The sequence below is a fragment of the Hypanus sabinus genome, chromosome 3 (genome assembly GCF_030144855.1).
Source record: "Hypanus sabinus isolate sHypSab1 chromosome 3, sHypSab1.hap1, whole genome shotgun sequence".
Taxonomy (NCBI): Eukaryota; Metazoa; Chordata; class Chondrichthyes; order Myliobatiformes; family Dasyatidae; genus Hypanus; species Hypanus sabinus.
Genome location: NC_082708.1, coordinates 20,924,492 through 20,936,577, shown reverse-complemented (window position 1 = coordinate 20,936,577; position 12,086 = coordinate 20,924,492). Strand labels below are relative to the sequence as shown.

General features: G+C 38.1%; 1 protein-coding gene across 2 annotated transcripts in view; it reads right to left on the bottom strand.

The window, feature by feature from the left end:
- Window positions 1–12,086, bottom strand: part of tubgcp5 (tubulin gamma complex component 5) — a 61,843-nt gene that overhangs the window by 36,013 nt on the left and 13,744 nt on the right. For both annotated transcript variants that reach the window (XM_059963836.1, XM_059963837.1), the window contains 5 exons: window positions 11,295–11,412; window positions 11,059–11,148; window positions 6,473–6,566; window positions 5,610–5,856; window positions 2,187–2,389 (listed from right to left, as the gene is read on the bottom strand). In XM_059963836.1, the coding sequence (XP_059819819.1) occupies window positions 2,187–2,389; window positions 5,610–5,856; window positions 6,473–6,566; window positions 11,059–11,148; window positions 11,295–11,412 (752 nt within the window). The remainder of the gene's footprint in view (window positions 1–2,186; window positions 2,390–5,609; window positions 5,857–6,472; window positions 6,567–11,058; window positions 11,149–11,294; window positions 11,413–12,086) is intronic.

The following is a 12,086-nucleotide window of genomic DNA, read 5'->3' as shown; positions in this document are numbered from 1 at the left end:
ATATTATGTTAGAGTGGTTTGAAATATATTTTGTGCCAGAGCCAGAGCACATTGCATATCTGTAGGGTAACCCAAAGATTGCAAAATTCTTATTTTGGGTAACTGTTCAGCTCACCCCAAAGTTGAGCTCCCATGTAAAAATAATGTTTTACAGTGTAATAGCCACCAAATTGTACATCGCTTATCCAACCCCACGACCAAGGAACACTGCGCTCTCTAAAAGCCAAGTATCGCTCAATTTTCATGAAACGTCTGATGAGGTGAATGCTGGCAATTCTGTACAGACATTTATTAAAGATGTTCTTCGGTTCATTGCTCGAGTTTGTGAGAAAGAAGGTAGAACCTTTAACAGTAAAGAATGGCTGAAATAAGTTATGACCTGCCCTGATGTTTGATAATGCGCCTGAAGAAAAACTTGAAGATGATTTTACAGGATTTCATGTACCAAAGGAGAAAGTAGTTGTTCATGATTTGCTTGCATATGCAAAAATCGTTAGAGGACCCACTTCAAAATTACGGCAAGTAGTCTTAATGAAGAAAATCTATGTAAGTGGATAACTGTTGATGACGAAGTTGTGCATCAACTTACGGACTCGGAAGTAGACAGTGACAGTGTTCTGAATGCTGATAAAAACACTGCAAGGAATGAAGATGGCAGCGATGATGATGAGACAAATGAAACTGAAAGATTTACTATTGGAAAGTTAATTGAGTTGTTGGGTGATCTAATCAAAGGGTTAGACACGTACCTTTGTGACAGGAACAAGAGATAATGAATTTTTATTTGATTCAAGAAAAAAATACACAGGGAGCGATTAAAACACATGAAACAACGTCTGGATGAAATGTTTAAAAAGATAACCCAGAAGCAACAGTTTTTGTAAGCACAGTAATTAATAAATTTACATTTAATTTTTTATGTAATTAATAGTCCTTTTTAAGCTTCTACAGTCCATTTTTGCCATTATTATTGCATGACCTCTTTTAATCCAGCAAAAATGTTAATCTGGCAAGGCTCTGGAACTGAGAGTCCTGGAAAATTGGTGGTCAACCTGTGTACTGCACATCAGCCAGGTAACACCATCGCTACTGTAAAATATGGTGCAGGTAGCATCATGCTATAGGGATGCTTTTCAGCAGCAGGGACTAGAAATCTGGTCCGGATTATTGGAAAGAGAAATGCTGGATAAAAACCTACTGGCCTCTGCCAGAAAGCTTAAACTGGGGAGGAACGACAGCAACCCAAAGCACTTTGCCAGAATAAACGTGGACTGGTTTCAAATGAAGAAAATTGATGTCCTTCAGTGGCTCAGTCAGAGTCCTGAACTTAACCCAATCAAAAACCTCTAGCATGACTTAGAAATTAATAAAAACATGAAATGCTGGCAGAACTCAGCAGGCCAGACTACCTCTATGGGAGGAGGTAGTGGTGACGTTTCACGCCAAAACCCTTGAAATTGCTGTCCATTGCCACTTCCCAACTAACCTTGCACAGCCTGAGCAATTCCGCAAGGAGGATGGGCAAACCTGGCTCCATCACATTGTGCAAAGCTAATAGAGACTTATCCACAAACACTACTGGCTGTAATAGCTGTGAGAGGTGGGTGGTTCAACTAAGAACTGAGCAAACTGAGATGAATACCTTTGAACTGCTGACATTTCAGTTTTTGAATTTTTAGCTTTTCCATGATTCACAATTCTCTGTTCCTTGGGCTCTGCTGTGAAAAAGGAGCATGTGATTCACAAATAAAAATTCTCAGTTAAATTGGTCAAATCCCTGGTTGTAACACTTACTTATGTGAACAAAGGACTGCGGGCAAAATACTTTTTCCAGGCACTGTACATACAGTATAGGTACCTTATGACTTTTGCACACTACTGCAGATAAATACATAAATAAAACCGGAACACGAGTTGTAGAGTCCTTGAAAGTCAGTCCATAGCTTATTGAATCAGTTCAGAGTTGAGGCAAATGAAGTTATCCACCTCAATAGTCTCAATCCACCTCCTGTCAATAACTGTCCATTGGTCATCACCTGCCATAGATCACCAACTTCTCAAAAAAGGAAGAGAATATTACACATGGGAACAAAATTAAAGTTACATAAATATTTTATTTTACTTTTTTAAAAAATAGTCCTTACCATCTCGCAACCCAGCCTTGTGATAATGAAAGATGCACTCACCGTCCGTTCAGCAGCTTCTCCTACACTGTCATATTCAATAATAGCTTTATACAGTGTATTCAGTAAATGGGAAGCTCTTATTACATTTGGAGTATCGGGTGGAACCTCTGCTACTCCTGTGCTGAATACCCTTTGAAGCATCTTAAGTTGTGACAATCGAGGAGCCAGTTTCTCAAGCACTGCTGCCAGGGTAACAGTCTCATCTTAAAAGAAAAATACATTCAGACAATAAGTAACATAACACAGAAGCGGGTGATAGTCAATTGTCTGCAAAAGAAGGGATAAAATGTTATGTATATTGCCTTCAATAAATATGTATTCAATCCTAGGAATGCAATGTAGAAACCAGGAAAAATTAATGCTCACAGTAAGATCAATTAAGATTTTGAGGTTAAATATGTAAAGCTGAAAACCAGTCAGCGGTAGCGTGGTAGCATAGTAGCTAGCATAAAGCTTTACAATGCCAATGGCCCAGGTTCAATTCCACTGCTGTCTGTAAGGAGTTTGTACAACTTCCTGTGACTGCGTGAGTTTCCGACACATTTCCAAAATGTATGGTTTAGTAAGTTGTGTTCGTGCTATGTTGCCACCAAAAGCATGGCAAAAATGTACACATTACAAATAAAATCAATCTAATCTGGTATTTAATATTTGCCCATGATACAATGGACAGGTTGGGTACCTCTTATCCGAGATGCTTGGGGCTGGGAAGTGTTTTGGATTTTGAATTTTGGAAAATATAATGAGCTAGCTTGGGATCACCATAATTTCCAACTCTGAATTTACATGCTAACGGTAAGCAGTCTTTGTCTTATGTTTATTTATCACACATATGTACTGATGCAGCCATTCAGAGTGTAAAATTTTCATTACCGAAGATCCCAGTGGAACTGTTTCTACTGACAGAAGAGGCAAAGGCAGATTACTGGCACCTTAAAACCAGTCGTTTCGGGCAGATGAGGCTTGTTAGCTGTGGTTGGCATCTCATCTAGGAAAAGGAAAATCCTGATCAAATCTCTGCTGCCTTGCGGCTACATCCACTCATAGGGAAGGCATCGGGAGTAAACCCCGAGGAAAAAATCTGGAGCTGGAGTCCCTAAAGCAGTCCTACATAGAGTTCAATATTGACTGGCAACTCCCGCAACACTGCTGGTAGCACACTGATCAGTCTCTACTGTTCCTTTGGATTTATCAAATGTGTGGAGAGGGGTAGCTTTCTACATGGGCAACAGCTTACCCTCCATATCGTACTGCCCAGGTTTGCATATCTAGACAGCTAGGATGCAACATCCATGGTCAACTCTGACCGAAGGAGGCCTCAGAATACCATTAAGTAGCATATGTTCACTCTGATGCTGATGAATCCATTCTTTCAATACACAACCAAGATCCTAATTTTTCACTTTATGAAGTGTTTTTCTATTTTTTCATTAACTTCTGTTTGTTATGTATGTGAGGTAACTTTTATGGCACTCAGAGACCTGCCCATCACTTGGGAACTTTGTGGAATCGTGGAATTTTCCATTTGTGACAACATGTTAGTACTCAAAAAAATTTTGGATTTCTGACGATTTTGGATTTTAGAATTTTGGATAATTTCATACTGCACTGCTGTCTGGAAACAAGACATATAGTTTACTGCATTACTTTGCTCATCATTCTCCCAATTTATAACAGGCATCTGGCTACTGAAAATAACTGGATGATCCCGTGAAAACTGCAGCACCACGCAGTCAGAGTGCCAGGACCTAAATACAAGAATAATTTTCTTACTTAAAGAACTTGAAACTGAGAAAATCATCAACTGGAACTTGTAGATTACAAAACAAACCACCACATATTGAAGCAAAGTTGACACCTGTTTGACCAAGGAAAATTATCACTTTCACCTTAATAATAAAGCACAAATACAAAACAAACCACCGCATATTGAAGCAAAGTTGACACCTGTTTGACTATGGAAAATTATCACTTTCACCTTAATAATACAGCACAAATACAAAACAAACCACCACATGCTGAAGTAAGACTGATAGCTATGTTTGACTGTGGAAAATTGTCACTTTCATTTTAATAATTTTGAAGAGTCATATAGCATATATGCAACGAGACCTGGGTGTCATTGTACACCAGTCATTGAAGGTGGGCACACAGGTACAGCAGGCGGTGAAAAAGGCAAATGGTATGTTGGCATTCATAGCAAAAGGATTTGAGTACAGGAGCAGGGAGGTTCTACTGGAGTTGTACAAGGCCTTGGTGAGACCGCACCTTGAATATTGTGTGCAGTTTTGGTCCCCTAATCTGAGGAAAGATATTCTTGCCATAGAGGGAGTACAGAGAAGGTTCACCAGATTGATTCCTGGCATGGCAGGACTTTCATATGAAGAAAGACTGGATCGACTAGGCTTATACTCACTGGAATTTAGAAGACTGAGGGGGGATCTTTTTGAAATGTATAAAATTCTAAAGGGATTGGACAGGCTAGATGCAGGAAGATTGTTTCCGATGTTGGGAAAATCCAGAACGAGGGGTCACAGTTTAAGGATAAAGGGGAAGCCTTTTAGGACCGAGATGAGGAAAAACTTCTTCACACAGAGAGTGGTGAATCTGTGGAATTCTCTGCCACAGGAAACAGTTGAGGCTGGTTCATTAGCTATATTTAAGAGGAAGTTAGATATGGCCCTTGTGGCTAAAGGGATCGGGGATATGGAGAGAAAGCAGGTACAGGGTTCTGAGTTGGATGATCAGCCATGATCATACTGAATGGCGGTGCAGGCTCAAAGGGCCAAATAGCCTACTCCTGCACCTATTTTCTATGTTTCTAAGTTTAGCCTGGAGGTGAATTCTTTATCCCACTGAGACCTACTAAGACCACAGGAACACTAATCCAATTTACGCTAATCTATTTGTAATCTCCCCATGTTCCTGTCAACTCCCTACAGATTCTACTGCTCAAATACACTACAGGGGCAATTAACCTACAAATACGAAGAATTTTAATGATGTGAGAAGAAAACGGACACTCAGGGAACACCTAGTCATAGGTTCTTGGCCTGTAACATCAACTGTTTATTCACTTCCATAGATGCTGCCTGACCTGCTGAGTTCCTCAGCATTTTGTGTGTGTTACTTCGGATTTCCAGCATCTGCAGGTTTTGTGCTTACAGGTGGAACTGGAGGATGGAATCAAAACAGGATGACCGGAGCCAACCCTTCTAGCTCCACCACTCTTTTGTTATTCTGCATCAGATTTGAGAAAGTGACAGTATTTTGCTACTGGTCATATCCAATGAAAAGCATGTTTTAATAGAAAATGGTCGTGGACTAAATGAAATAGTTATGAAATACAATGAAGAAAGTAATATTTTCTGAAACATTCCAAGCTAAGCAAAGTGCTTTTAACATTTCAAAAGAATAAGATACCTTTAGTAATCATGCACTTTTCAATGCTGACAAGCTCTTCTTTGAAGTTGATGAAATATTTATACAGGGCCCAGACAAAAGATTGATATGTTCGGAAGGGTGGCTCAGTAAACTTTCTTGATGTAGGAATAGCTCCAAGTGAACAGCTTTCAGTGCTGTTTCCAATAACTTCATCCATGAATTTCTGTAGCCTGAAAACAACTTGTCCATAAGCTGCTATCTGTTCCAATACTGCTCTTAGACAATTCTATGGAAAAGTAAAGGGAAATAAGTTAGAGGATTCACACGTTTCAATAACTAAATGTTCTGTTCCAGTCTTGTTTTTTCATCTGCTAATTCGCTATTAAACAAACAAATTCAATGAAATAATCTACAAATGATATCTCCAACAGTGCAACATTACATCTATCAGACAAGAACATCAGCCTAAAGTTTTCAAGTTCTGAAATGGGTAGCCATCTGTTCAGAAGCAAAGGGATGCTTAAAGCAGCTAGTCATATGACTATACTGGGTTACAACCAGTAAGGATAACTGTATAGGCAAAGTCACCTTTAAGTTAAATTACAACGAATGATTAACTTAAAATTGTTTGAACTTGCCTTCGAATTCTTAAATTATTTCTAATTTTATATTTACATATTTTTAAGAAAGGTACTTAAGTTCATATATACAGGCAAAAAAAAGGAAGTCAAATCAACAAAGCAAATTTATGCATGTTATGTCTTCCACAGTACATCTTGCATTGGGAATAGAGGGATTCTTATTCAAAGATAATTTTTCAAAAAATTTGCATACAAAGCCAAACTTTGGTCACTTGCAGGGAAAGGCCCTATAATTTTTTCAATGATGAAGAAGTTATTTACCTGGGTTAGGTGAGCAACCATGACATCATTTCTTACTGATATTTTCCCATCATGCACCGTGTACAGGAAAAGTTTATTAACTCCTGACAGCAACCTATACACAAAAAAAAGGTTAAAATGTAAATAATCTTTTGTTAGACATATTTTGATAATGTATATGGTGAAACTGAGAAGAGAATTAGTATTGAAACCTGTGGGCCCTTGCTTATGGTACATGTCAAAGACTTTACTCATGTCCATGTACGTTACATCAACTGCAGCATGTATTTTCTTAAAACCAAAAAAAAAACAAATTGATTCAGCAGGATCTTCTCTTTGTCATTTTGTTGGGACAGATCTACTTTTGGCATAGACCTCACTTCGATAAAATACCTCTAGTGATCCAGAGTTAAATGAATGAATGGCTTATAAATGAAATGCTACGATAAATCCAATTCTGCTCTCTCAGGTGAACATCCCACAGCAAATTACAGGAGAACAAATGTCTCTTAAGTATATTTACTCCTTAACTAACATCACTAAAACAGATGACTGGACATTACCTTGTATAGCAGTTAGCTTGACACTAATATATCTTGAGGAGTTGGATTTCAATTCTGGAGTAATCTGTGAGAAGTCTGTACATCTTTCCTGTGGAATGCATGGGTACTCTAATTTCCTACTACAAAGACGTACTGGGTAGATCTTTGTAATTGGTGATTATACAGTACTGTGCAAAAGTCTTAGGCACATGTGAAAAAATTCTACAAAGGAAAGATGCTTTCAAAAATAATGGAATGAAAAGTTTCTGTGTATCAAAAAAATTACTATAAAGAGCAGTAAATAGTAAAAATAAAAGTAAATCAAATCAATATTCAGTGTGACCACCTTCTGCTTTGAAAACTGCATCAATTCTCTTAGGTAGACTGCCATGCAGTTTTATAAGAAAATCGACTGATAGGTTGTTCCAAGCATCTTAGAGAACTTGGCACAGTTCTTCTACAGACTTTTGCTGTCTCACTTGCTTATGTCTCTCCAGTTAATCCCAGACAGCCTCTTTTTTTTTTAATTTATTAAATTTTTAGAAAATTACAAAGAATAAATTTAATGAAAAAAAAAGAAAAATAATATTGATCCTCCCCCCCCTTAACCCTTATCTAAAGAAAGAAAAAAAAAGAAAGAAAGAAAGAAAGAAGAGAAAAGATTGCCTGGATATCGGAGGATCCCCACTTGCTCCATGGAGTTCAAAATAATTTTAATATTTATTTTTATTTTCCCCAATTACTTTATAATTTTATCTTCAAAGGACCTATATATTTAATCCCATCTTTTGTATGTATGGGAGCCAAATTTTCAAAAATATATTATATTCATTTCTTAGATTATATGTAATTTTTTTCAAGTGGAATACAACTATATATTTCATTATTCCAACGATCCATAGTTAAATATAAATCAGATTTCCAAGTAACTGCGATAACTTTTTTAGCTACTGCCAATGCAATTTTTATAAATTTTTTCTGATACTTATTCAATTTAAGTTTCGGTATTGTCCCTTCAATATCTCCTAATGAAAATAACATTGGACTATGTGGGAGTTGTACTCCAGTAATTTGTTCCAATAAAAGTCTTAAATTTATCCAAAATTATAAAACAAGACCAAGTAGAATGTAAAAAAGTACCAATTTCTTGATTACATCAAAAACATTGGTCAGACATATTCGAATTTAATCTATTTATTTTCTGTGGTGTTATATATGACAGCCTCGATCATACTGAGATCAGGGTACTGTGGAGGCCATAACATCTGTTGCAGAACATCTTTTTGAACATGATAGTTCCTTATGATCTTGGCCATTTGTTTGGGGTCATTGTTCTGCTGCATAATGAAGTTGGGACTGACCAGACACCTCCCTGATGGTACTGCTTTGATGGATGAGAATCTGCTTGTACTTCTCAGCATTGAGGATTTCATTAATTCTGACCAGACCATCAACTCCATTTGCAGAAATACACCCCTAACCCTGCAGGGAACCTCCGCTGTGCTTCACTGTTGGCTGCAGACACTCATCCATGTTGCATTCTCCAGCTTTTCTATGGACAAACTGCCTCCTGCTTGAGCTAAAAATTTCAATTTTTGATTTATCAGTCCAGAGCACTTGATGCCTTTGTTCAGCACCCCAGTCCTCATGTTTTTGTGTATCAGTCTCTTGGCTGTGTTTCCACTTCAGAGGAATTAGTTTTTGGCAACAATTTTTTCATGAAGACCATTTCTGACAAGACTTCTATGAACTGTAGAGGGGTGTACTAGGGTTCCAGTGGTTTCTGTGAGTTCAGAGCTGATAGCAGTGGTGAACTTCTTCCAATTTAGAAGAGACATCAGTTAGATTTATCTCTCTCATGCTGCACTCAGTTTTGGTGGCTGACCACTGTGTTTCTTTGTGCTTCTTCAGAAGAGCTTGGGCAGCACATCTTGAAGCTCCTGTCTGTCACAAAATTTCTGCTTGGGAGAGACCTTGCTGATGTAGGATAGCAACCTTGATTCTTGTTTCAATGCTCACTCCTGCCATGGTGCAAGAATCGATGATTTGAAGGTTCTGTCACATCTGCCACACCTTCACCTTCTAGTTTGGTTGTCCTTCGCCCAGTTTGATTCTTTCTACACTCATTTCCGTTACAGCTTATTTGTTTCATTCAACTCATTACCATCTATTTGTTATCTTTGTTTAACCATGCACTGAGTTACATACCAACAAGGTAATCAAGTTTTTACTTGAATGGTCAGTAGTCTACTACTTAATACGTTACTTTTGTTATTTCTTACGTACCCCGTAACTGGGTGTCTAACCAGCAAAGATAGAAGAATCCGTTGGAGTCTGGTGGTACTATTTTTCAAGTGTTTATTAGTAAAATACATAAATCAATATCAATAATGCAAATTTAAGATAATACACGTTAGTAATAATAAACCTAAAAACGTGGGTATAATAATCATCAATAATAAACAAGCTCTATCGATGTCTAGGGGATAATGAATTGTCATATGTGAATATAAAGTTCAGTTCATACGTGCTGAGGTAGATGTTGGTTGTTGTGTTGTAATTGTTGGAGAGAGAGGGAGCAGTAACACCTTCCTTTACATTCTTGATCCGTCGTTCTGTTGTGGCCATTCAGGTATGACCCCTCTGTCCTTCAGCTAGACTATTCTTCTGTGGTGGACTCGTCACTCTGGCATGAGTGGACACACACACAAGCCCCCACCGGCCCTGCTATAACACTATGAGTTAAACTGACCGATCCTTCGTTCGGTCTCCGATGCCCCACACCTTCCGTGGGTTCCAACACTTAATCAGTGCTCAATAGTGTGTCTCCTGGCGTGTCTGAGGGGTGTCTCCGCAGACCTCACTTTTATCCCTACTCACAGGGCCTCAGTTGTCAATCAATTTTGAATGGCTTTGTCCATCAATCCAGCCCACTCCGGCCGTCCACTGAGGAATTTTAATGAACAGAATGGTATAAGGGAAATAACCCTCTCAGAAGCCATAAGTCTTTCAGAAGTCATAATAAGGTGAATCAACAAGTCTCTCTCCCCTGCTTTATCTCTCTCTTATCTGTAGTTCCAGTTCCAGCATGTTTTCTTTTACATCTCTCTCCAGCATGTTTTCTTTTACATCTCTCTCTCTCTCTCTCTCTCTCTCTCTCTCTCATTAGCAGCATAGAAACAGTGATTCTCCAGGGGGGGACATGGGCAACTCTGCACCCTTCTGCCCATCAGAGCTGTTCATCCTTTGTAACATAATAAAATACAAGTATTTCTATGCAACATCTACTTTTTTTGGAAAATTTGCTCTTTTCTACTGACATACTAATGCAGGAGGCAAAAGATAGACATCTAAAACCAAATTTATTTTTAAAAAAAGAGTGCCTAAAACTTTTGCACACAACTGTAAATTGTCCCATTAAATTAGGGTTAAAACATGGTTAGCCCACACATTCCAGGCTGAGGATTGTGCTGGGGAAAGCCCACAAGTAGAAGTAAAGCATTTGAATGACAGCGAGAGGTAGTACATAAATACTTTTCATAAAGGCTTTGCCATCTCTGACCAACACAAAATAGATTTTCACTATACTGAGGTAAATGTGACAATTATAAGTAATTTACAAGAGCAGCCAGATGCCAACATCAACTTGGACACAATGGAAAAAATTGCACTGAAGTTTCTTGGATGCCAGTGAATTGGTAATTAAAAAGTCATAACAGTTCCAAGTTAGTGCAGTATAGGAAAATGCAATAGCAGAGCTGTGCTGGAAAACAGTTGTACACAATGAATACAGGAATTAAATCCACTGAATTTCTTAACTCAATCTTCTTTTTGTCTGCTGCCAAAGGTCCTTTTGATCAAGACTGGAACAACTGAATTGTATGCTAACCAGCAACCAATGGAACTGTGGAAAAAGCTGCATAAACATATAGACTTGTTGTGTCATTATCACTAGACAGTGAGATTTCTAGAAAGTGAATCTCAAAATTAGTTACGCATTCAAGATCAATAAGTCAACAGCTGCAGAAATGTACAAGATACCTAGAAGTAATAACTGGTACTCACCACAATGTTTCTCGTATAACTTGGGCTTCTGTAACAAATTTTCGATCATCTGAATAATATAGCGGATCAGAATTGTATAAATGCTGCTCCCTAGAGGTGAAAAATATTAACATAGTCACACATAAAAAAATTCAAACTGCTTAATTAGTACAAATACACTCAGTTATGTCAAAATTTCACATTAAACATCATCCAGAAAGCAAGTTACTAAAAAGCAGTGGCAGATACTTTCTTACCAGACAGCTGCTAAATTGGAATGTAGATGAAAACTGTGACTAAATTTCGATGGTTTGCTTGTCCAATACTGGGTGACCACATGCTGATCCAGCCACAACTGTACTTCTGATTCTTTGGCTAAGTCAAGAAGCAATTGCATTAAACAAGACAATACATTTTGAAGGCAAATATTCTATCAATAATAATTCTAAGAAATTGCGTTCTAACATTTGTTAAACCAATGCACAAGACTACTTGCTTCAATTAGTCTGTCCAAGTCTGTTATTTTGAGCCCCCAATATATTAAAAACACAAATTAGGATGTCTGGCAGTTTCCATGTATGTTTTTTCTCCATTTGGCAATGAAGCCAAGACAGAATGCCAGCCAAGCTCAATTGAGTCCTTTCTTGTCTACCCTATACTCAACACCCATCAGGATTCAAAGAGTGAAAAAAATCAGAGAGAAAATCCACAGTATTTTTCTAGGATGTACGGCTTGTCCTCAACACACCCACCCTGGACAAGGTTACCAATAAATAAAACTCTAGTTAGACCACACTTGGAATATTGTGTTCACTTCTGCTCGCCTCATTATAGGAAGAATGTGGAAAGCTTTAGAGAGAGTGCAGTGGAGATTTACTAGGAGGCTGCCTGAGATGGAGAGAATGTCTGATGAGGATAGATTGAGCAAGCCAGAGCTTTTCTCTTTGCAGCAAAGGAGGATAAAAAGTAACATGATAATGGTGTACAAGATGACGAGAGGCATAGTGTAGTGGACAGATAAAGACTTTTGCCCAGGGTGGAACAGGCTA